Source organism: Nerophis lumbriciformis, linkage group LG03 (genome assembly GCF_033978685.3).
Source record: "Nerophis lumbriciformis linkage group LG03, RoL_Nlum_v2.1, whole genome shotgun sequence".
NCBI lineage: Eukaryota > Metazoa > Chordata > Actinopteri > Syngnathiformes > Syngnathidae > Nerophis > Nerophis lumbriciformis.
Genome location: NC_084550.2, coordinates 33,893,923 through 33,916,756, shown reverse-complemented (window position 1 = coordinate 33,916,756; position 22,834 = coordinate 33,893,923). Strand labels below are relative to the sequence as shown.

Below are 22,834 nucleotides of genomic sequence, written 5' to 3'. Positions count from 1 at the left end.
AGTGGCAACAAATGAAAATCCAAAATTCCGTGTGTCACAAAATTAGAATATTACTTAAGGCTAATACAAAAAAGGGATTTTTAGAAATGTTGGCCAACTGAAAAGTATGAAAATGAAAAATATGAGCATGTACAATACTCAATACTTGGTTGGAGCTCCTTTTGCCTCAATTACTGCGTTAATGCGGCGTGGCATGGAGTCGATGAGTTTCTGGCACTGCTCAGGTGTTATGAGAGCCCAGGTTGCTCTGATAGTGGCCTTCAACTCTTCTGCGTTTTTGGGTCTGGCATTCTGCATCTTCCTTTTCACAATACCCCACAGATTTTCTATGGGGCTAAGGTCAGGGGAGTTGGCGGGCCAATTTAGAACAGAAATACCATGGTCCGTAAACCAGGCACGGGTAGATTTTGCGCTGTGTGCAGGCGCCAAGTCCTGTTGGAACTTGAAATCTCCATCTCCATAGAGCAGGTCAGCAGCAGGAAGCATGAAGTGCTCTAAAACTTGCTGGTAGACGGCTGCGTTGACCCTGGATCTCAGGAAACAGAGTGGACCGACACCAGCAGATGACATGGCACCCCAAACCATCACTGATGGTGGAAACTTTACACTAGACTTCAGGCAACGTGGATCCTGTGCCTCTCCTGTCTTCCTCCAGACTCTGGGACCTCGATTTCTAAAGGAAATGCAAAATTTGCTTTCGTCAGAAAACATGACTTTGGACCACTCAGCAGCAGTCCAGCTCTTTTTTTCCTTAGCCCAGGTGAGACGCTTTGCGCGCTGTTTCTTGGTCAACAGTGGCTTGACACGAGGTATGCGGCAGTTGAAACCCATGTCTTTCAAGCGTCTCTTGGTGGTGGATCTTGAAGCACTGACTCCAGCAGCTGTCCACTCCTTCTGAATCTCCCCCACATTTTTGAATGGGTTTTTTTTCACAATCTTGACCAGGGCGCGGTGATCCCTATCGCTTGTACACTTTTTCTGACCACAGTTTTTCCTTCCCTTTGCCTCTCCATTAATGTGTTTGGACACAGAGCTCTGAGAACAGCCAGCCTCTTCAGCAATAATCTTTTGTGTCTTTCCCTCCTTGTGCAATGTGTCGATGGTTGCCTTTTGGACAGCTGTCAAATCTGCCCTGCAAAAAATGTTCTATAGAATCTCTATAGAAATATATAGAACGCTATAGAATTTCGTCGGAATTTCTTTAGAACTGAAGATTCTATAGAATATGTATTCAAAATTCTATAGAAATTCTATAGACATCAGCTTCATGTGCTGGAAGGTCTTTTCACTGTTCTATAGAGCTGGGAATTCTATAGAATATCCTATAGAAATTCTATAGACATTACATTATCTGATGAAAAGTCCATAGATTGTTCTATAGAACTGGGCATTCTATAGAATGTCTAACAGAAATTCTATAGACATTACTTTATCTGCTGAAAGGTCTATAGATTGTTCTATAGAACTGGGCATTCTATAGAATGTCTAACAGAAATTCTATAGACATTATCCTTTATCTGCTGAAAGTTCTATAGATTGTTCCATGGAATAAAATTCTATAAAATGGCAGCAGCGCTATCACCATAGCATTGATTAATCTCATTAAGTTGATTCACCAGACTTGAGCTTGTTTTTTGAACAATGCAGGATGTCTCCCTCAATTATGAAAATGTTAATTTTGTATCATTCAAAATTGTGAGGTGTCATTTCAAGGCGGACACCCAGAACTTCGGCAGACTTTATTTTTAAAAGTATATTTATTCCAATAAATCAATGTATTTTTATTTTTAGAGTTTTTGAGTTATCTATAAGTAAAAAGTGTGAATGTTTTCGTAACTTACTTTTTTATGTGATAAAATTAATTTTATTGGACTTCCAACATAAATTGATTTAGCAAAACTCAGTTCAAAGGTTTAAATCAGACCTAAAACGTCAGGACCCGCCCACGTACCTGCATGCAGCTGTGGAAGAACAAGCCCAGACACGTTTCTTCACGGAGCCCAATAGGAAAACACTTTACCGAACTCATGTAAGTAACAATTTATATTGTTAAAAGTCAGTATTTGCCAGGATTTAAATGTATACATTTTCAAAAGCATGGTTCAATGTTATATTTAGTTTACTACTTTTCCCGCCGTAACATTACAACCCCCCCCCCCCCCCCCCCCCCCCCCCCCCCAAACACGATAGATAGAACTGCTCTCGTTTTGTTATAAAATAACACAACTGTTTTAAGGCTGCAAACACAACCAAATTCATGTATAGTTGGTAATAATCGCGTTGTATCAATGTTTCTCATATCCGACACTAATAAGTGCGAATATGTTTCAAATCAACTTTTTTTTTAAATTATTTATTTTTCCCCTTCGCGCTTGCCGTAGTTGCAAAGCAGATTTCGCGGGCAGTTTGAGTTGGTGATGGCGGCCACAACGTCCATGTTGACTTCACTCGCTCTTTCTAAGCTGCCCAAGTCACGTCGGAGTTCATTGACGGTAACTTTGTTGGCTTAAACATCACATTTAGGTTTAGCGATGCGAGACGTCACAAGCGGGCTAACGTTGAGCCAAACAGCAGCTTCGAGGCACGGGCGGAAATGGTGAGCTAGCAAAACTAGCCTAATTTATTATTATTATTATTATTATCATCCCTCCATTGTTTGTAACGTCAGGCTTGTGTGATCACACAGAGAAGGAGTTTGGCCCCCAGTCAGGTCGCCAAACGGAAGCAAGGGGAGGATGATCATCGAGACGAAATATAGTATATTAACCACGAGCGGTTCTCGAGAGAAGATGAATGGAGAAAATTGGGACAGTGATGAAGAAGTCCAAGTTCCATGGCCACTCAACAAAGCAGGAGGAAGGAAGCAGTCACAAACCAAATACGTGGCAAGAATTCTGAGATTTGGTGGTAATTAATAAACAGTTGAAAACTTTTCAATTCAATTCAGTAAAAAGTATACGTTTTACCAGAAGTACATATAAATATAGATATATTTAATATAGATATATTTAATGTACTTCTGATTTTACACCTTGAACTTTCGACTTTGTTTATGTAAAGTTAAATTGAATTAATATAATTTTTTTTCTTCCATGATTGATAGTAATTTCTCATCAGTGCAGCCCTGGTATACTGAATGTTTCAATCTGCAATGCTGAGGTGATTGTCATGATAGTACAGACTTAACCTTGACAATTTTTTAATATGGCTGTAAGCCTGTAAATAAGGGAAAGTAAGGTGAAATTTGTTTCTCGCTGAGGTGAATTTCTGAATCATCAGAACTGTAGGTATACCAAAGTAATTTAGTGATAACAATCTGCTGCTGAAATGTATGACTAACTGTACAGTTTAATTTAGCTTAATGTGGCACATATTTGTTTTTACACAGAAGACACACGTGAACTGACGCCATATTTGGAAGCCGCTCAGGATGGCAAGGATGTACCCCTTACTGGTGATTTGGAATATGGCAGAGGCAAGAGAAACAAACAGCCAAAGTCTTGGTCATCAGACAGTGAGAGCAAGGATGAAAGTGTTGAGGAGACTCTATCTGACAGACAGCAGGTACTTTTATTTCAGTGGTGTTGTCGCGATATGACCGAAATAGTGTTGAAAGCGACGTTAAACGTTAATTCACTCACTCACTATTTCAGTGGTGTTTCAACTGTGTGAGGTTTTGTAGGATTCAATCCCATACTTTTGAAGTACCTTGTCAGTTTTTCTTTATCATAAAAGTTAATCAAATCATGTTTCATTGTAGGCTTTAAAGTTATTGAATATTTTGATTCAATTCGACCAACTCAGACAGAATAATATTCAAGACAAATTGAGGTGTTGACAGACTTTCTGCATGTACTCGAAAATCTATCATTTCTGCAAACATATTTCTTCACTTCAATGGCATATAAAAGAACTGAACACGTTTTCTTGTTAATCTTGATTTTTCAGAAGAAAAAGAGGAAAGTAAGCCGTACAGCTGTGGGATATGATGCTCGGGCACAATTGAAGGCCCAACTTGCTGCTGTGAGTACATGAATAGAATAGAATAGGATTTTATTGGTTAATCAAAGCACCCTCTCGAGGCAAACAATCACAAGTGCCTAGCATTCATTTGAAATCGAGGACGTAAAAATTGCATCCCTGGCAACTGGTTTAAAACACAAGTTTATACTTTTACTTATATGAAAATAACACTACAAATACCTGATGAACAGTGCCTACTGTGTGAATGGCTTACTGCTACATGTACATGTAGCATATTCAAATTAATGTGCCTACAAGGTTGCTTATACATGTAAAACTTATATGGTGCTGTCAGGGCCGTATCCAGGACAAATTGCTTCCGGAAAACATATGAGCGCCCAAATTAATCATAATACAAATTATTTCATTTGATTTACTATTTTGACATTTTCAGCTGGGAAGAACTTCACCGAAAGATACATGTACAGAAATGGAATCCCTGAAGAAGGAAGTCCTCCAGTTGAGAGAGGAAAACAAATCCCTTCGAGATGCATTGAGGGTTGTTGAAGGTAGGTTTTGTTATTCTAGAAGTATGTTATTGTAATTATCATAGGTTGATGGAAAATATGCTTACATGTCGATGTATGAAATAACTTTCTTATTACTGTATTTTCATCTAACTTTGGCCTACGGGTATTGTCGTCATGTACGGCTGTCCATCCGTCACCGCAATATTTACAGAATCGTTTCATGTACGGAAACCAAACTTGTTACATCTATTTATCTTAGCGTAACAAGAAGCCTATCGAAAATGAGTCGTCTCGGACAATATTTTCCAGAGTTATGCCCCTTTTTTCCAATAAAAATCCATTTATGATTTGGGATAATTTCAGAACTGTTGCATATACAACATCCTAAGTTGTGATGTCCTCCCCTCTAAATAAGGGGAGGACATATGGTACTTGTTTGTTTGTCTGTCTGTCCGTCCGTTTTTGTGTGTTTCTCTTATATTAGCAAGAGTTACGTCCCTTCCTTCTTGATATTTTGTCTCAGCTGGATATCTGATTAATACTTGACCGACAAATATTAAATCTTCGCGTGGTCAGGATGAATTAATATATATGGTTATATATATTTTTCATCTTTGATTGCTTCCTTACCATGTTTCCCTTGACTTGAACAAGATTCTTATCAAAATACCCTTACATTATGATAGCTGGGGTTAGAGCCGAGCAGTTTGGATATCGCCAGCTTCATGTTATTAATGTATTTTTTTTTTATTGTGTCTGCATCACAATGTACTTTTTTCTATTAAAGGACTTCCTGGCCTGCTAATGAAGATGGACGACTTATCACGTCAGGCAACAATACTATCAGCTCGACGTCCTGCTGTCGCTCTGCCAGAGAGGAGCTGGCCAACAGCAGCTTGACAGGAAAAAAATCCAATGCTTTTAAGGATAAGCATGAGAAACCAAAACTGGATGACAAGAAAGTGTCTGCTATTATTGGTGAGTATAAGTTAAATCAATCTGATTAAAACCATATCCACATCAGGGAAGTGGATCTGACCCTTTTCCTATCTCCAAGTCGTTCCGTGATCGTTTGGCATGAAGTATAGATATCCATAGCTTCCAGTCTGCTTGGTCCATGAATTGACTGCGAGATGTTCGTTTTGACAGATTTATAGGCATGGGTGGTCACATTAGCTTTGATCTCGTCGGAAACCAACATCAAGTGACAAAGCAAAAACCGCAGCGCACGGATATCTACACCTTTTTCTCGTTTGATATCTTATATCGGCATTCTCCGCCTTACTATTTAACAACTAGCGTCGGGAATTTCCGTGAGTTCTGCTGCAAGTTGAGAAGTGAACGACTTTTAGATAGGGAATGTGTCAGATCCCCTTCCCGATGTGGATATGGTTTCAATCAGATTGAAGTTAAATATTTTTATTAGAATTCTATTAATGCACTTTCGTGATTGTTCGAACGCCATTGGGGACACCCATCAAGTACACAACAAGATTCACAAGAAAGTGAAATCCTGAAAATAATTTGAAAAATATTTCACACACTGAATGGATTTTCTATATAGCTAATGAATAGTGTACATGCACTGTCAGAATTTGATACAGATTTGTTGCAGTTCGTAAAGCCTGGCATGATTGCACCACATATGATTTTGTGTGCGTCAAGCAGTGCAAGTGCCTTACAGCATAGAAACGCGTGATATGCAATGTATGCAGTGTGTTGACTATCCATTGCATTGATTAAATGATAGACATCACTCTCTTTATCGAGCTGAAAAATGCCATAGTGTAACTCATTGCATGACAGCTAGTGTCTTGGTGTCTGCAGACACTAATTCTGGTATATTTTATTGATCTTTCAGATTTTGTGAAGAAGCTCCATCCCTCAAGTGAAGCAAATGTGATAAAGAAAATCATTGGAGTGAAACTGAACATTGCGCAGAAAATGGGAAAAAAAGAAGGCCTCAGAAACAAATTCTGCTGGACGTCTAGCCGTCTCTAACAGTCGGGGAAGCGCGGTGATCATGTTGATTTATGCTGCTGACATTTATTTATTACGTCAAGATTTGAGTTACATGTATATAATAAATACAAGTCAACATTCATTCAACTGCAATATTTGTCTTTCTCCATTGCCAGTGTTAGACCACAGATTTTGTAGAATGCCTGCCCAATCATTTCTACATCATTCTGAACCGTATTCCACAGAAAGCCATTCCATAGGAGCCTGTTCTATAGAACTACTCTTTAGAACTTTCTTCTATAGCACTATTCTTTAGAGGAGATCTATAGAACCATTCTTTAGAACCCTGTTCTATAGAACCATTCTTTAGAACCATGTTCTATAGAACCATTCTTTAGAATCCTGTTCTATAGAACTTCGGTCCTAAAGTTCATTAGAAATTCTATAGAGATATTCTTTAGAAATTCTATAGAACTTCGGTCCTAAAGTTCATTAGAAATTCTATAGAGATATTCTTTAGAAATTCTATAGAACATTTTTTGCAGGGTGAAGTCTTCCCCATGTTTGTGTAGGCTTCAGAACTGGACTGAGAGACCATTTAAAGCCCTTTGCAGGTGTTTTGAGTTAATCAGCTGATTAGTTTGTGGCACCAGGTGTCTTCAAAATTTAACCCTTACACAATATTCTAATTTTGTGACACACGGAATTTTGGATATTCATTTGTTGCCACTTCAAATCATTAAAATTAAATGAAATAAACATTTGAATGCATCAGTCTGTGTGCAATGAATAAATATAATGTACAAGTTACACCTTTTGAATGCAATTACTGAAATAAATCAAGTTTTTCAAAATATTCTAATTTACTGGCTTTTACCTGTATATATAGCTAGAATTCACTGAACGTCAAGTATTTCTTATATATATATATATATATATCTATGAAATACTTGACTTGGTGAATTATAGCTGTAAATATACTCCTCCCCTTTTGGCCACGCCCCCGTCCCACCCCACCCCCTCCCGAAATCGGAGGTCTCAAGGTTGGCAAGTATGGGGGGGGGTTACCCACATATGTGGTCCTCTCCAAGGTTTCTCATAGTCATTCACATCGACGTCCTACTGGGGTGAGTTTTTCCTTGCCCTTATGTGGGCTTTGTACCGAGGATGTCATTGTGGCTTGTGCAGCCCTTTGAGACACTTGTGATTTAGGGCTATATAAATAAACATTGATTGATTGATTGATTGAATAGATGACATCTGCCTATTACCTGACACCTGACATGTTAGCTACTTCTTTGTTTATAATGTTTATAAAGTCTATTTTCTATGTCCTGCTGGATCTACTCTCTATTTTATGCTGCTGCTGTCACATATACTGTATATACTGTACATGGTCATTGGTATATATTGTATATGTTATAGACATAATATAATAAATCTGTATATATATTATTATGTACACATATTATGTATATATTCGTATATATGCTAGATTTGTTATCGCTACATTAGTCTATTTATACCTGCATTGTCCTTTCCATCCTTACACTTTCCATCATTGTAACTGAGCTACTGTGTTGAACAATTTCCCTTGTGGATCATTAAAGTTTGTCTAAGTCTAAGTCTGTGAACAACAGGAACAGGCTGTTCTGAAAACACCCCCGAGGACACCTCAATGATGGACGCTTTTGACCTCCCTCCATCCTCAACCACACCTGGAGTCGAACTTTTGCTTGCATGCGGAACGGCCCCAGCCAATGAACATTATATCGACACACCCAACACAATGGGCATATACACACACACCCCCTCTCCCACCTCACGCCTTCACCACCGCTTGATTCCCCTCGGGGTGATGGACGGCTGGCAGCGCTTCATTGCAGCAGTCGACCTCCAGGACCCCAACTCCCCGCACCTCTGTTGCGAGTTGTCGTAATTATATGTAACATGTCTATGTGTCCATGGCATGGACACATAGATTGTTTTTTTTTTACTCATCTTCTTCCCCAGCGTTTTACCTTTTTCTTATCTTTTACGGGGCGCCTCGTGGCGACCCATCAGTGTTCCTGTTCTGTAACTAATCTTGAACGGGTTTGTGCTGAAAACAGTTTCGTTGTACTTGTCCAATGACAATAAAGTCCTATCCTATCCTATGTAAGGAGATAGAAATACATTGATGCTTGCAGAAAGGACCAGCAGGGATTATGGTGTCTAGGGATGTCCCGATCAGATCGGCCGCCGATATTTGCAAAAAAATGTGTATCGGCAAGGCATGGGAAAATGCCGATCCAGTTAAAAAAAACCTCTGCTCCGTGTTTTCCAACGCACCTATTTAAATAGCACATTCCACTTTTCTGCTACTCCCTATAATTTCCGTTCCGTATTTTCCAGCACACCTTCAACACATCCACAGGTCTGTGAATTCTAACGCAGTTGTTTTTAGCTGCTGGCATTACACGACAGGCTCTTCTCACTCTTTTCTGTGTCTGTGCTTCTCACAGACAGCAAGCGCACCTTCTTACACACGTCACATACTGTCACGTCATACGTCACATACTGTCACGTCATACGTCACATACGTGTACGTCCTCCCCGAGCAGAGAGGTAGCAGCATGGCTCACGTTAGCTGTGATGCTAGCGCAGCCGTGTAATTATATGCCACGCACAAAATCAAATAAAAAAATAAGCGCATAACAATTTTCGACACACCGACACGACAGAGAAAACAGTTTTCGTCATCATTGTTCAAATATTATAACGTCTGTCGAGACGCTTATCGCCGTTCGGTGCCACACGTCCACACCATCAAAATGCCGAGGCAAAAATTTCCACATCAACACCGTATGAAAAAATTAGTGATTTTTTTAGTTGTGATTTCCGTCTCTGCATGAAAGTTTAAAAGTAGCATATATTAATGCAGTATGAAGAAGAATGTTTTAATGTAGACATGCAAGCCTTGAAAGAAAATGTTGAAAATCAAGACTATATTTCCTGCAAATGGGTGCATTTCTACCCTATATTTTAACTTTAGATTTATTCTCATATCAAACTCTTTTGGCTGTCTTTTTGACACTTACATCCGGCGCCCCCCTCCACACCCTGGATTATAAATAATGTAAATAATTCAATGTGATTATCTTGTTTGATGACTGTATTATGATGATAGTATATATCTGATAGTATATATCTGTATCATGAATCAATTTAAGTGGACCCCGACTTAAACAAGTTGAAAAACTTATTGGGGTGTTACCATTTAGTGGTCAATTGTACGGAATATGTACTTCACTGTGCAACCTACTAATAAAAGTCTCAATCAATCAATCAAAACACATAGAATCATCATACTGCTGTGATTATATGCATCAAGTGTTCATTCAAGGCTAAGGCAAAATATTGAGATATTTATCGTGTATCGCAATATGGCCTTAAAATATCGCAATATTAAAAAAAGGCCATATCGCCCAGCCCTAGTTCAATGATGCCATTTCTGTTTGTCATGTATAATTTTGTCTATTTTGTGTTTATCCTTGAATAAACAGGTCAGTTTCTTGTTACCAACCATTGTGTATTATTCAAACTCCCCTAATTCAGCTGGCTAGTTGTTATCAAGAGTACTAAAACCCTTTTCAACATGATTCAGACAACTAAGTAGGCTAAATAACTTTAAACTTTAATACAAGCTCGGATAGGCAAGTATCGGTCAGTATCGGTATCGGTCAGTATCGGTATCGGATCGGAAATGCAAAAACAATATCGGTATCGGATCGGAAGTGCAAAAATTATTTTATTTTTATTTTTTTATTTTATTTTTATTTTTTTTATTTTTTTAAATTTTCTTTCTATTTTTTATTTTTATTTTATTTTTTTTAATTTTATTTTATTTTATTTTTTTAAATTTTGTATTTATTTATTTATTTTTTTTATTTTTTTGTGTGTGTGTTGTGTATGTATGTGTTTGTGTATATGTGGGCTTATGTATATGTGTGTGGGTGTATTAATGTGTATATATGTGTGGATGTGTATGTTTATATGTATATGCATGCGTGTGTATATGTGTGTATGTGTATGTGTATGTATATGTATATGCATATATGTATGTGTGTATGTATGTGTATATGAATGTGTAGGTGTGTGCATGGGTGTGGATGTCCGGTGGCTCAATTGGCCTGGCTGTGGATGAGTTGGGGTAGGTGGGTTGGTGGCCTCGGTGGTAGCCGGGGGTGTGCGTTGTTGTGGTTTACGGGGTCGGTCGCTTTTTTTGTTTTGGTTTCGGCGGCCGCGGGTGTTTACGCTGCGGACGGGCGGTGGTGGTGATGGTTGCTGCGGTGATACCAGCGGTTGGCATCGCTGTGTTGGGTTGGAGTGGCTGGGGGACTGTGGCTGGTGTCTGTGCGCTTGTGGGGTTGTGGGGCTGGCTGGCGTTGGCTTGCCGGCTGGTTTGGGGGCTGGCGGGCGGACGGGATGCATTGGCTTCTTGCCCCGTTGGGGGGCTCCTTCCCCTGGCCGGCACGTTGCTGTGTGGATGGCCGGGATGCGGTGTTTGCATTGGGCGTGGGGGCTGTGCGGTTTCTCTGCGTTTGGTTGCCGGTATGGGCTCTGCAGGGTTGGGTTGGGGCGGGCGGGGGCTGGCTTTGTTTGGCGGGGGGAGGGGCTCGCGTGGCGTCACGTTAAAGTGGTCTGGTGTGGGTCACGGGCTGTGGCGGCCTCCTGGCCGTAGTTCCTGGTTGTCGGCCGCGTGGACTGGGGGGGATGTCCGGGCCCTCTACTCCTCCTACTTATAGCGCACACAGTCACACATATATAGGACTTTGGGGATTGTCCTGCGGGGAGGCATGGCGGGGGGTTGAGGATGCCTCCAATGGGGCTCCAGTCCTCCTGTCTTGTCCCCTGCTCGTCCATCCCTCAATCTTAGCTGCATATTAGACACTTAGGATTTGGGGGGCTTGGTTTGGTTGGGACCCACCATGACCTTGATGTCCCCCAATTTTAATCGCATTGTTAGTTCCCACAAGCATACATATCTCACTCACGCTACAGTACACACATCAATAGGGACTGGAGGTCGGCTGTAACGGCTGACCTCCTAATTTTAACTACACAGTAGACACTCTGGGGGCCTTGTACACATGCATGGGGGGTTTGGGGTTCGGCGCACCCCTCATTGCCTCGTCGGCCGGCGGGGACTGCGGTCTGGTGGCCTGCCAGGCTTTTATTCATTTATTATTGTTATATATATATATATTTTTTTTTTAATGTATTTATTATTTTTATTTTTATTATTTACTTATTTTTATTTTATTTTATTTTTTTAAATTTTATTTTTTATTTTTTATTTTTTTTAATCTTATTATTTATTTGTGTGTGGCGTCGCGCGGGTCTCACTTCCTGTTGGATGGGGTCCGTGCCCGTGTGGCCCGACCTTGCGCTGTGGGGTCTCTGTTGGTGACTTGGTGTGGTGGCGGCGCAGCCCCCGTGTCTGGTCTGGATGCTGTGTCTCGGTTGTTTGGGCGGTGGTGTGTTTGTGCGGGTTTGGGTTGGGGTGGGGGGCCTTTTGGTTGGGGGGGTTGTTGGTGTCTCTTGTTTGCGTGTTGGCGTTCGGGCTGACCGGCGGGCTGGCGCCGGCTGGTCTCCGTGGCCCTGGTGGCGTGTGGTTGCTGGTCGCAGTTTTTTTTTGATCGCTTTGATTTGATTGGCTGGTGCTGGCTGTCTGGGGTTATTGCGGCTGCTGTTTCTGTTGCCGTTTGTTTGTGGTGTGGGCGCCCGTGGCTGCTGGGTCTGGTGCAGGGGTGTGGCTGATGTTGTGACTGATGGCAGCGCGCGCGCGTGATGGCTGTCGGGGCTGACGAACTGTGTATATGTATGTATATGTGTGTGTATGTATGTATGTTTATATATGTGTATGTGTACATATGTGTATGTATATGTATATATGTGTATGTGTGGGTATGTATACGTGTATGTGTGTATGTGTATGTATATATGTATGTATGTATGTATGTATATTTCTGGGGGTACGCTCTGGGCCTGCCTGTCAGACGGGGGTCGACGCCTCAGGCTACTGCATCCGAACTGCGTGTCTGGAGCTCCTGGGTCCCGCTGTCCATCCCTTCCGGGTGCCCGTCTTGGTTGGGGCCTGTTGGGCCTAGTCCCTGCGTCTATTGTGGTAGCTTGGTGCTGCAAGGTATTCCGAGGTGCTGCGAGTCGGCCAGTTGCTGGGGTAGTGACCTTGTTTGTCAGCATGTCTGTGATCTTCTTTTAATTCTTTTTTTTTTTTAATTAATTAATTAATTAATTATTTATTTATTTATTTATTTTTTAATATATTTTATTAATATTATTTTTTAATTTTCCCCTCCCTCAGGGGGGGGGCTCGGCGGGGCGGTTGCTGGTTGTTCCATCTCCATCGTTGGGGTCCCTGCGGGTGGGGTGGGTGGTTCCCGTGGCCCTGTGCCTGGGTGGTCCTGCGGCGGCCGGTTTGGGTGGGGTGGCCGGGGGCTGGCCTCGCCGCGCTCTCCGGGGGTGGGGGGTGGGCTCGTGGGGGCCCGGTTGCCGGTGGGGCGGGGGCGGTCTTCCCGTCCGGTTGCGGGGAGTCTCTGGGTCCCTCGGGCGGGGCGTCTCGCCTTTCTGCCCGTGTGGGGTGTGGTCTCTCGCTGGCTTGGGGTCTGGCTGTCCCCTGCTTTTCTCGTGCCCTGTCCTCTGCCGGGTGCGTCTGTCTGCGGCCTGCTGCTGGCCCTTGTGGGCGGTACGGTGGGTCGGGCTCTGGGGTTCCTGTCGCTGGCCGGCTTGGCTGCGTGGGGGCGGTGGTCCCTGGTTCCCTGGGCACCACGCCTCCTGTTTGTGGGTTGGGCTCTCGGGGGTGATGGGGCCGTGCTCTGGCTCCCACGCACTCTGGGAGTCGAATGTATTGTACATGCAAATTCACATATGCTCACATACGTACATAGGTACCTACGCTCCCACATACATACACAAATACAGTACATATTTACCTACCTAATGTTCGTACATCCACACGCACATTCAATATACAAACATACACATACACATACTGTACATATACATTCACTGTACAAACACATATACACATTCTGTACATATACATTCATTGTACAAACACATATACACATTCTGTACATATACAAGTACATATGCATACTTACACTCATGCACATAATCACGTTTCATCAAACATATATTAACGTTGTTGCCCTAGGGTAAACTGGGTGTAACACATGGCACACTGACAAAGCTTAACCTATTGTGACTATAACAATCTACAAGGTTAATGTAGGTTGCTTCTCTTTCTCCCCCTCCATTTTTCTGCATTCTTTCGTATCTCAAGCTATCATTACGTATATGTATTGTTGCATTTAAACAACTGTATTGTTGATAATAAAGGTAAATTATTGGTATTGTTCATTATCAATAGCGCTATTTCTATTGGTATTTGTATTGATCCATTTGTAGTGTAATAATGCTCATTGTCATTTCTGTATTATTTTTTATTTTTCGCTAACTGCTTATTTGCTATTACTTTTACCATCATATTTGTACATGTCATATTTGCTGATGTTGCTCTATTGTTGTTGTTGTTGTTGTTTGCTGTTGTTGTTTTTGTCTCTCTGTCTAATCCCCCTCTTGTCCCCACAATTTCCCCCTCTGTCTTCTTTTTTTTTCTCTTTCTATCCCCTCCTGCTCCGGCCCGGCTGCACTAAATGATAATATAAATACATTTAATAAAGTCAAATACAAATAAGGCAACAAGAGAAGTATCCTACACTTCTCTTTTGTAAAGTAAATCTGAACAGCCGACATGGGCATCTACATCAACTATATGATTTGCCTGAGAAGCTGGACAGGACAAAAAAAAAAAAAAAAAAAAAGGAAGTGCAAAAACCTGGATCGGGACATCCCTACTTGTATATATATTATTCTGTACACATATTATGTAGATATTCGTATATATGCTAGATTTGTTATCGCTATATTAGTCTATTTATACCTGCATTGTCCTTTCCATCCTTACACTTTCCATCATTGTAACTGAGCTACTGTGTTGAACAATTTCCCTTGTGGATCATTAAAGTTTGTCTAAGTCTAAGTCTGTGAACAACAGGAACAGGCTGTTCTGAAAACACCCCTGAGGACACCTCAATGATGGACGCTTTTGACCTCCCTCCCTCCTCAACGACACCTGGAGTCTAACTTTTGCTTGTATGCGAAACGGCCCCAGCCAATGAACATTACATCGACACACCCAAGACAATGGGCATATACACACACACCCCCTCTCCCACCTCACGCCTTCACCACCGCTTGATTCCCATTGGGGTGATGGACGGCTGGCAGCGCTTCATAACAGCAGTCGACCTCCAGGACCCCAACTCCCCGCACCTCTGTTGCGAGTTGTCGTGATTAAATGTAACATGTTTATGTGTCCATGGCACGGAGGCCAGTCTAGATTGTTGTTTTTTTACTCATCTTCTTCCCCAGCGTTTTACCTTTTTCTTATCTTTTACGGGGTGCCTCGTGGCGACCCATCAGTGTTCCTGTTCTGTAACTAATCTTGAACGGGTTTGTGCTGAAAACATAGTTTTGTTGTACTTGTGCAATGACAATAAAGTCCTATCCTATCCTATGTAAGGAGATAGAAATACATTAATGCTTGCAGAAAGGACCAGCAGGGATTATGGTGTCCCAGTAGCTTTGACCACCATGATTGTTTTATCCCTTTTAGTAGATGACTAGTGATGCAACATCATGTGTAATGGACAAATCATGGCCATTATTGCAGACTGATGACCCCCTTGTCATTTGTGACACAAGTGCTTTCGTGAGGAGAATGATCTCATGACATGCATGGATGTGGTGCTCCAACATGGAGGCCTATTGTGAGAGAGACATGCACTATTCATGTGAGTGAATTATTAAATGAGAGTATCCTCATCAGAGCAAGCGTGAATAAAATCCATCGACAAACAAGTGAGGAACTGGCGGCCATGTTGTGTCTCATCAATCTTCATGACGGCAGCCCGGAGAGAGAAGAACCTGACCAGGCGTGACTTTCCCTCTCTGCCAAGGAGCCGCGTCGTACATCTCCATTGCTCGGCCGGTCAAGACAACCGCCGCGCATTTTTCACGGATGGAGATTCTTCCTCGCCTCTCGCTCCCTCTCCTTCCAGCTGTGTGTTGCCTAGCAACCACATGAACGCTGGCATCGGTGAAGGGAAGTGCGGTTGTGTTGCTTGGGATCAACTAAACATGGGGCAGTATGGCTCGGTTGGTAGAGCGGCCGTGCCAGCAACTTAAAGGTTGCAGGTTCGAGCCCCGCTTCCGCCATCCTAGTCACTGCCGTTGTGTCCTTGGGCACTTTACCCACCTGCTCCCAGTGCCACCCACACTAGTTTAAATGTAACTTAGATATTGGGTTTCACTATGTAAAAGCGCTTTGAGTCACTAGAGAAAAGCGCTATATAAATATAATTTACTTCACATAAAATGTGGCGTACTAAAGTCAAAATCAGTCTTAAAAATACCAGCACTTTTATTCTGTCGCATTGCTTGCAAAATGAGCAACGCACGGAGTACTTACAAGCAGAAACAGTGTGGAGACAAAAAAGTGATCATTTACGCATTTTGGCTTAAAAACTAACGATAAAGTTGAAGCTATAAACACTGAAGTGCTGCTCTGCAAGAGGTGCTTAGCTCTTGCTCTTGTTAGCTAGCTCGCGGCTAACGTCCATCCGCAGACGGCAGTGTTTTAGCGACTTCTAAATCACTAATCCTGGTCTCCATGGCGACAAAGAAAGTAAGTTTCTTACTGGCTTTAGTTTAACAGAAAATCTTGCGATACATTAAACTTATGTTTATTATTGTAATCAAAGTATAATTTTGTCATTAGATAAGATGTTGAACATACTAGACTTTTGATTGATTGATTGAGACTTTTATTAGTAGATTGCACAGTGAAGTACATATTCCGTACAATTGACCACGAAATGGTAACACCCCGATAAGTTTTTCAACTTGTTTAAGTCGGGGTCCACTTAAATTGATTCATGATACAGATATATACTATCATCAAGATAATCATCAGAGTATATACATTGAATTATTTACATTATTTACAATCTGGGGTGTGGGATATGGAGGGGGGGTTAGGTTTGGTTGGTATCAACACTTCAGTTACAGGCAGTTTTGTCTGAGTTTTCTTCCTAGAAGCAGTTGTGTCTGTGTTTTCTTCCTCGGGGGCGCTAGAGCGCAATTTTGAATTTTGGGGTTGGTTTTGTTTTATTAGATCGCAATTTTTGCCAGTCCTGATGTGTGTGTCCAGTTTGGTGAGTTTTGAAGCATGTTAAGGGGCAAAGAGGCAAAAGTGACTGTTTTTACTAAAATTTTGTTTTGAAGGGGGACTTGCAAACTTCCTGTAGATTTTTGCTGAAGGATGTCAGTGTACGAAATCTAGGTCTAAGTCAGACCTACATAGAGGTTTGTGTTTCATGTCTCTACGACATTCCTACCGGAAGTTACAAGCAGTTTTGTCTGTGTTCTTTCCTAGAGGGCGCTAGAGCGCAATTTTGAGTTTTGGGGTTTGGTTTTTTGATTAGATCGCAATTTTCGCCAGTCCTGATGTGTGTGTCAAATATGGTGAGTTTTGAAGCATGTTAAGGGGGTCAAATTACAGCTCAAAGAGGCGGCGGTATAATAATAAAGAATAAAACGCACAAATTACAATAGGGTCCTCTGTCCCAAAGGGACATTGCGTTCCCTAATAATGTCTGTTAATAAACATAAATACATAACAGACAAGTTTGGACGACACACGGCCCAAATGCCAAAAAAAGTTGTAAAAGTAAGTGATTTGTGACCACTTTTTCAGTTACAAATAACGTTTTAAATAATACTAATAAACTGTAAATGTTGAACTGTTTTTTTTTACCTTCTGTCTCAAGTCGGTCCGTCTGCGAACTTGCTCCGCTGTCACTTCCGTTTTGTCCGTCGCATCCTTTATGGTTTGAGGTTAAGTTGTGGCTTTATATTTGTTATGGCTCTTGCAATCGTGCTGTAGCTGAAAGTTAAAGTAAAGTACTCAATTATATTGTCTTGTGGCGTTTGCATTTGGTATGACCTTTCTCGACCACCGTAGATATCCGCCATTTTTTGTTTTGATGACGCTACAGACGGACAACCAGTCATTATTATTAAAAGGGTTGAACTTCATATAAGGTCTGACGTTTCTAAATCCTGTCTTCTTTTTTCTATTATTGTTAAAATCGATATATTACCTTTAAAATCGATGTTGGATCGATATCCATCTTCCGGAAGGCGAACTCTATATACTGGAAATTTCTGAATATAAATGAATTTATCGGTATAATGATCTATCGTTACACCCTTAATTGGTACTGTCTTTTTATTTACCATCAAAAAACACTGTATATGAGAGCCTGCTGACCAACAGCATCTCTGTCTGGACTGGAGCCTGCAGTGCCTCAGACTGGAAGTCTCTCCAGAGAGTGGTGAGGACGGCAAAAATGATCATCAGGACTCCTCTTCCTCCTATCCAGGAGATTGCAAAAAGCCGCTGCCTGACCAGAGCTCAGAAAATCTGCAAAGACTCCTCCCACCCCCACCAAGGACTGTTTTCACTGCTGGACTCTAGAAAGAGGTTCCGCAGCCTCCAAAACAGAACCTGGAGGTTCTGTAACAGCTTCTTCCCTCAGGCTGTAAGGCTCTTGAACGCATCATAATTAAATTATCCCCTCAACTCCCCCCAAAATGGATGAACTCGCTGGAATAAAAAGGACAATATAACATACATCCATAAACGTGGACGCATGTGAAAAAGTGCAATATATTTATCTGTACAGTAACCTATTTAATTAATTATATATGCACCTTATTGCTTTTTTATCCTGCAGCACCATGAGCTAATTAAAGGAAATGTTGTTCTTATCTGTACTCTAAAGTTCAAATTTGAATGACAATAAAAAGGAAGTCTAAGTCTAAGTCATGTAACTGAATCGTGACTTACTTTTTATTCTAACATTAAATCAGTGATTTAAATGCTTTTATCATGTTACTTATTTTCTTTTGTTATGGTTTGAAACGCCATTTTCGTATATATTTTGTCCTGTCTTTACTGTCGTTTTAGCTTGTCTATATTGTTTTTTGTACTTCAATATCAGAGTTTGAAATAAATAAATCAAAATAATATATAGTAATTATACATAATAAACAAATACTATATTAGAAATACTAATAATAAATAAACAACTGCATTCTCTATGCTATGTTTTCAGTTGAAAAATGCAACGTTTTAAATTTCAGCAGACACATTAGGTACATTTGCACAAATTATCGGTATTGATCGGTATTGCCGATACCTGTTTGAATACCATGAATTGATTAACGTGGACCCCGACTTAAACAAGTTGAAAAACTTATTCGGGTGTTACCATTTAGTGGTCAATTGTACGGAATATGTACTGTACTGTGCAATCTACTAATACAAGTTTCAAACAATCAATCAATCAATGCATCAGTATCGTATCGGAAAGAAATTGGTATCGCACACCTCTTATTGAACAATATGATTTGCCTGAGTGGACAGGACAGAAAGAAGACAAATAACAATAATAATAATTGTATCCTGTAATGATGTGTCTCAATGGAATCTCAGAGAAATGAGCTTTTAAAGATGACGTAACACACGTCGAGTTACGTAAATAGTGGGCTCGTTCTGTTGTAACGCTAATGCGTTCAAAATTTGTATATTTGTCTTAGAATACTTGATAACTATTGATAAAATCGATGTTGGATCGATACCCAACTTGCCCAGCACAGACTGATATACTTGAAATTTCTGAATATAAGCGAATTTATCGATATAATGATCTATCGTTACACCCTTAATTGGTACTGTGTGTTAATTTATGTTATATGTTGTTAAAAAAACCACTATATTTTACTGTAAATATCTAGTGACTTAATTGCCAGTTTTTTTTTACAGCGTACGTACACAATATCTATAACAATCTATAATAATCAATTCCATAGGCAGATTCATGCACTGTAATTTTAACAGTTACATTACTGCGATGTGGACGTTAGTGTAAACGAGTTCAACACTCCTGATCTACATGAACAACAGTGACGTGCGGAACCATACTGAAATATCAATAACGCCGATACCAGATCTTTGTGCTCTAATATCGATCCTCATATCAAAATATCACTACTCAGTGGAAAAAAATGTTGAACGCTTTTGTTTACAACATGGTCTTGTAACTGAATCATGATTTACTTTTTATTCTAACATTAAATCAGTGATTTAAATGCTTTTATTATGTTACTTATTTTCTTTTGTTATGGTTTGAAACGCCATTTTCGTATATATCTGTTTTTTCTGTCGTTTTTGCTTGTCTATAATGTTATTCCCGCCACTACTTCAATATCAGAGTTTGAAATAAATAAATCAAACTAATATATAGTAATTATAAATAATAAACAAATAATAAATAAACAACTGCATTCTCTATGCTATGTTATTAATTGAAAAACGCAACGTTTTAAATTTCAGCAGACACATTTAGGTACATTTGCACAAAATATCGGTATTGATCGGTTTTGCCGATACCAGTTTGAATGCATCAGTATCGTATCGGAAAGAAATTGGTATCACACATCTCTAATTGAACAATATGATTTGCCTGAGTGGAGAGGATAGAAAGAAAACAAATAACAATAATAATAACCGATACTGACTTAACATTAAATTTAAATGCTTTTATTATGTTATTTATTTTCTTTTGTCATGGTTTGAAACGCCATTTTCGTATACTTTGTACGATTTTGTCTCTCTGTTTTTTCTGTCGCATTAGCTTGTCCATATCGTTATACCCACCACCAGGGGCGTCACTCGCTTTTAAGGACAGGGTGGGGGCTTAGCCCCCAGGAGATGCACAGGATGCGAGCGAACGTAGCGCACGAGCACAAAACTTCACAAAAGGCTAACAAAGACTTAGAAATTATTCGTTGTTATTATTATCATTTTAAAAAATGCACGGGACGAAATTAAATGCTCCCCGGGACGATGGCTTTTAACCATTTTTTTTCTTTTTATGTATTTATTCATTTTACATTTTATATTAAATGTCTTGGTTTTGTCGGCATGTATTTGTAAAAAAAAAATTAAATAAAAATAAATATAACACCAAATTATTTAGGGGGGCTTAATAATATTTTAGGGGGGGCTAGAGCCCCTTTAAAATAGGCCTAACAACGCCAATGCCCACCACTACCTTAATATCAGGGTTTTAAATAAATACATCTAAATAATATGTGATAATTATACGTAATAAACACATATATTATAAATAGGGATGTCCGATAATGGCTTTTTGCCGATATTCAATATTTATTCATTTTACATTTTATATTAAATGTCTTGGTTTTGTCGGCATGTATTTGTAAAAAAATAAAAATAAAAATAAATATAACCTCAAATTATTTAGGGGGGCTTAATAATATTTTAGGGGGGGCTTGAGCCCCTTTAAAATAGGCCTAATAACGCCAATGCCCACCACTACCTCAATATCAGGGTTTTAAATAAATACATCTAAATAATATGTGATAATTATAAGTAATAAACACATATATTATAAATAGGGATGTCCGATAATGGCTTTTTGCCGATATTCGATATTCCGATATTGTCCAACTCTTTAATTACCGATACCGATATCAACCGATATATACAGTCGTGGAATTAACACATTATTATGCCTAATTTGGACAACCAGGTATGGTGAAGATAAGGTACTTTTTAAATAATTAATAAAATAAGATAAATAAATTAAAAACATTTACTTGAATAAAAATGAAAGTAAAACAATATAAAAACAGTTACATAGAAACTAGTAATGAATGAAAATGAGTAAAATTAAGTGTTAAAGGTTAGTACTATTAGTGGACCAGCAGCACGCACAATCATGTGTGCTTACGGACTGTATCCCTGCAGACTGTATTATTCTATATTGATATATAATATAGGAACCACAATATTAATAACAGAAAGAAACAACCCTTTTGTGTGAATGAGTGTAAATGGGGGAGGGAGTTTTTTTGGGTTGGTGCACTAATTGTAAGTGTATCTTGTGTTTTTTTATGTTGATTTAATAAAAAAATAAAAAATAAAAATAAAAATAAACGATACCGATCATAAAAGAACAGATACCGATAATTTCCGATATTACATTTTAACGCATTTATCGGACATCCCTAATTATAAATAATAATATTAATGAATAAACAACTGTATTCTATATGCTATGTTATTATTTGAAAAGCGTAACTCTTGAAATTCCAGCAGACACATTAGGTACAGTTGCAAAGTATCGGTAATGATTAGCATGGCCGATACCAGTTTGAATGCATCAGTATCGGGTCGTAAAGAACTTGGTATCGCACACATTTAATTGAACAATATGATTTGCCTGAGTGGACAGGACAGAAAGAAGACAAATAACAATAATAATAATAATTGTTTCCTGTAATGATGTGTCTCAATCGAATCTCAGATAAATGTGCTTTTAAAGACGACGTAGCACACGTCGAGTTACGTAAATAGTGGGCTTGTTCTGTTGTAACGCTAATGCGTTCAAACTAGTATATTTGTGTTAGAATACTTGATAACGATTAGTATAAGTACATCAATCCGCCGCAATTATTGTTTTAATTAAAGAGTGGTGGTGAGTTACTAATATGGCAATAATAATCATCGATTAACAACATTGCGTCACCAACAAGTGCAGTTTTTGCCGAGACGTGTGACGTCACTGACGTGCCGGCCAAAGGCCTCCAGCCCCTTGGAGAGATCGTGACGCCGCGGCGAGCGTTTATTACAAATGGCGGCGTCAGCCCTGACCCGAAAAGAAACGCCGTAAGCAGGCTGACTCGGGCGGAGTCCGCCAGACGCGCACACCGGGAGCGGACGACGCCTGAAGAGTCCGCGCGGTCGTGTCACGCCAAACATGTTTTACTCACACCAGCCCGCCTTCACCATGACGCCCATCTTCAAATTGCCCCGGAAACTACAACGCGGGAGCGCGCGCGACTACGGAGGCCCGGATGACGGCGGCGGCGGGCTTTTGGCGCGCGGCGCGCTCCCGCCGCAGTACGCCGCCGCTGTGTGCGAGAGCCAGAAGGAGAACGACGACAAATGTGGCGGGACCAAGTCCGCGCAGCAGTGCGAGCTGCTGGTCAACAAGAGGCACCTGAGGGCCCCTCAGACCCCGGCGTCGGAGAAGATGGCCCGCGCGGGCCCGCCGGAGAGCGACCCGGAGTTTAATAAGCAACAAAACAAGGTTTGT

General features: G+C 40.3%; 2 protein-coding genes and 1 long non-coding RNA gene across 7 annotated transcripts in view; 2 read left to right on the top strand and 1 right to left on the bottom strand.

Moving 5' to 3' along the window:
* Positions 1-22,834, bottom strand: part of rap1gapb (RAP1 GTPase activating protein b) — a 519,058-nt gene that overhangs the window by 222,082 nt on the left and 274,142 nt on the right. The gene's annotated exons all lie outside the window — the stretch shown is intronic.
* Positions 2,237-3,415, top strand: LOC133575980 (uncharacterized). The gene is made up of 3 exons (XR_012049283.1): positions 2,237-2,596; positions 2,687-2,907; positions 3,389-3,415. It is a non-coding gene; the product is annotated as an uncharacterized lncRNA (long non-coding RNA).
* Positions 22,142-22,834, top strand: part of LOC133583575 (dual specificity tyrosine-phosphorylation-regulated kinase 4-like) — a 77,277-nt gene continuing 76,584 nt past the window's right edge. For both annotated transcript variants that reach the window (XM_061937654.1, XM_061937653.1), the window contains exon 1: positions 22,142-22,828. In XM_061937654.1, coding sequence (XP_061793638.1) covers positions 22,496-22,828 — 333 coding nt within the window. In that variant the 5' untranslated portion in view covers positions 22,142-22,495. The remainder of the gene's footprint in view (positions 22,829-22,834) is intronic.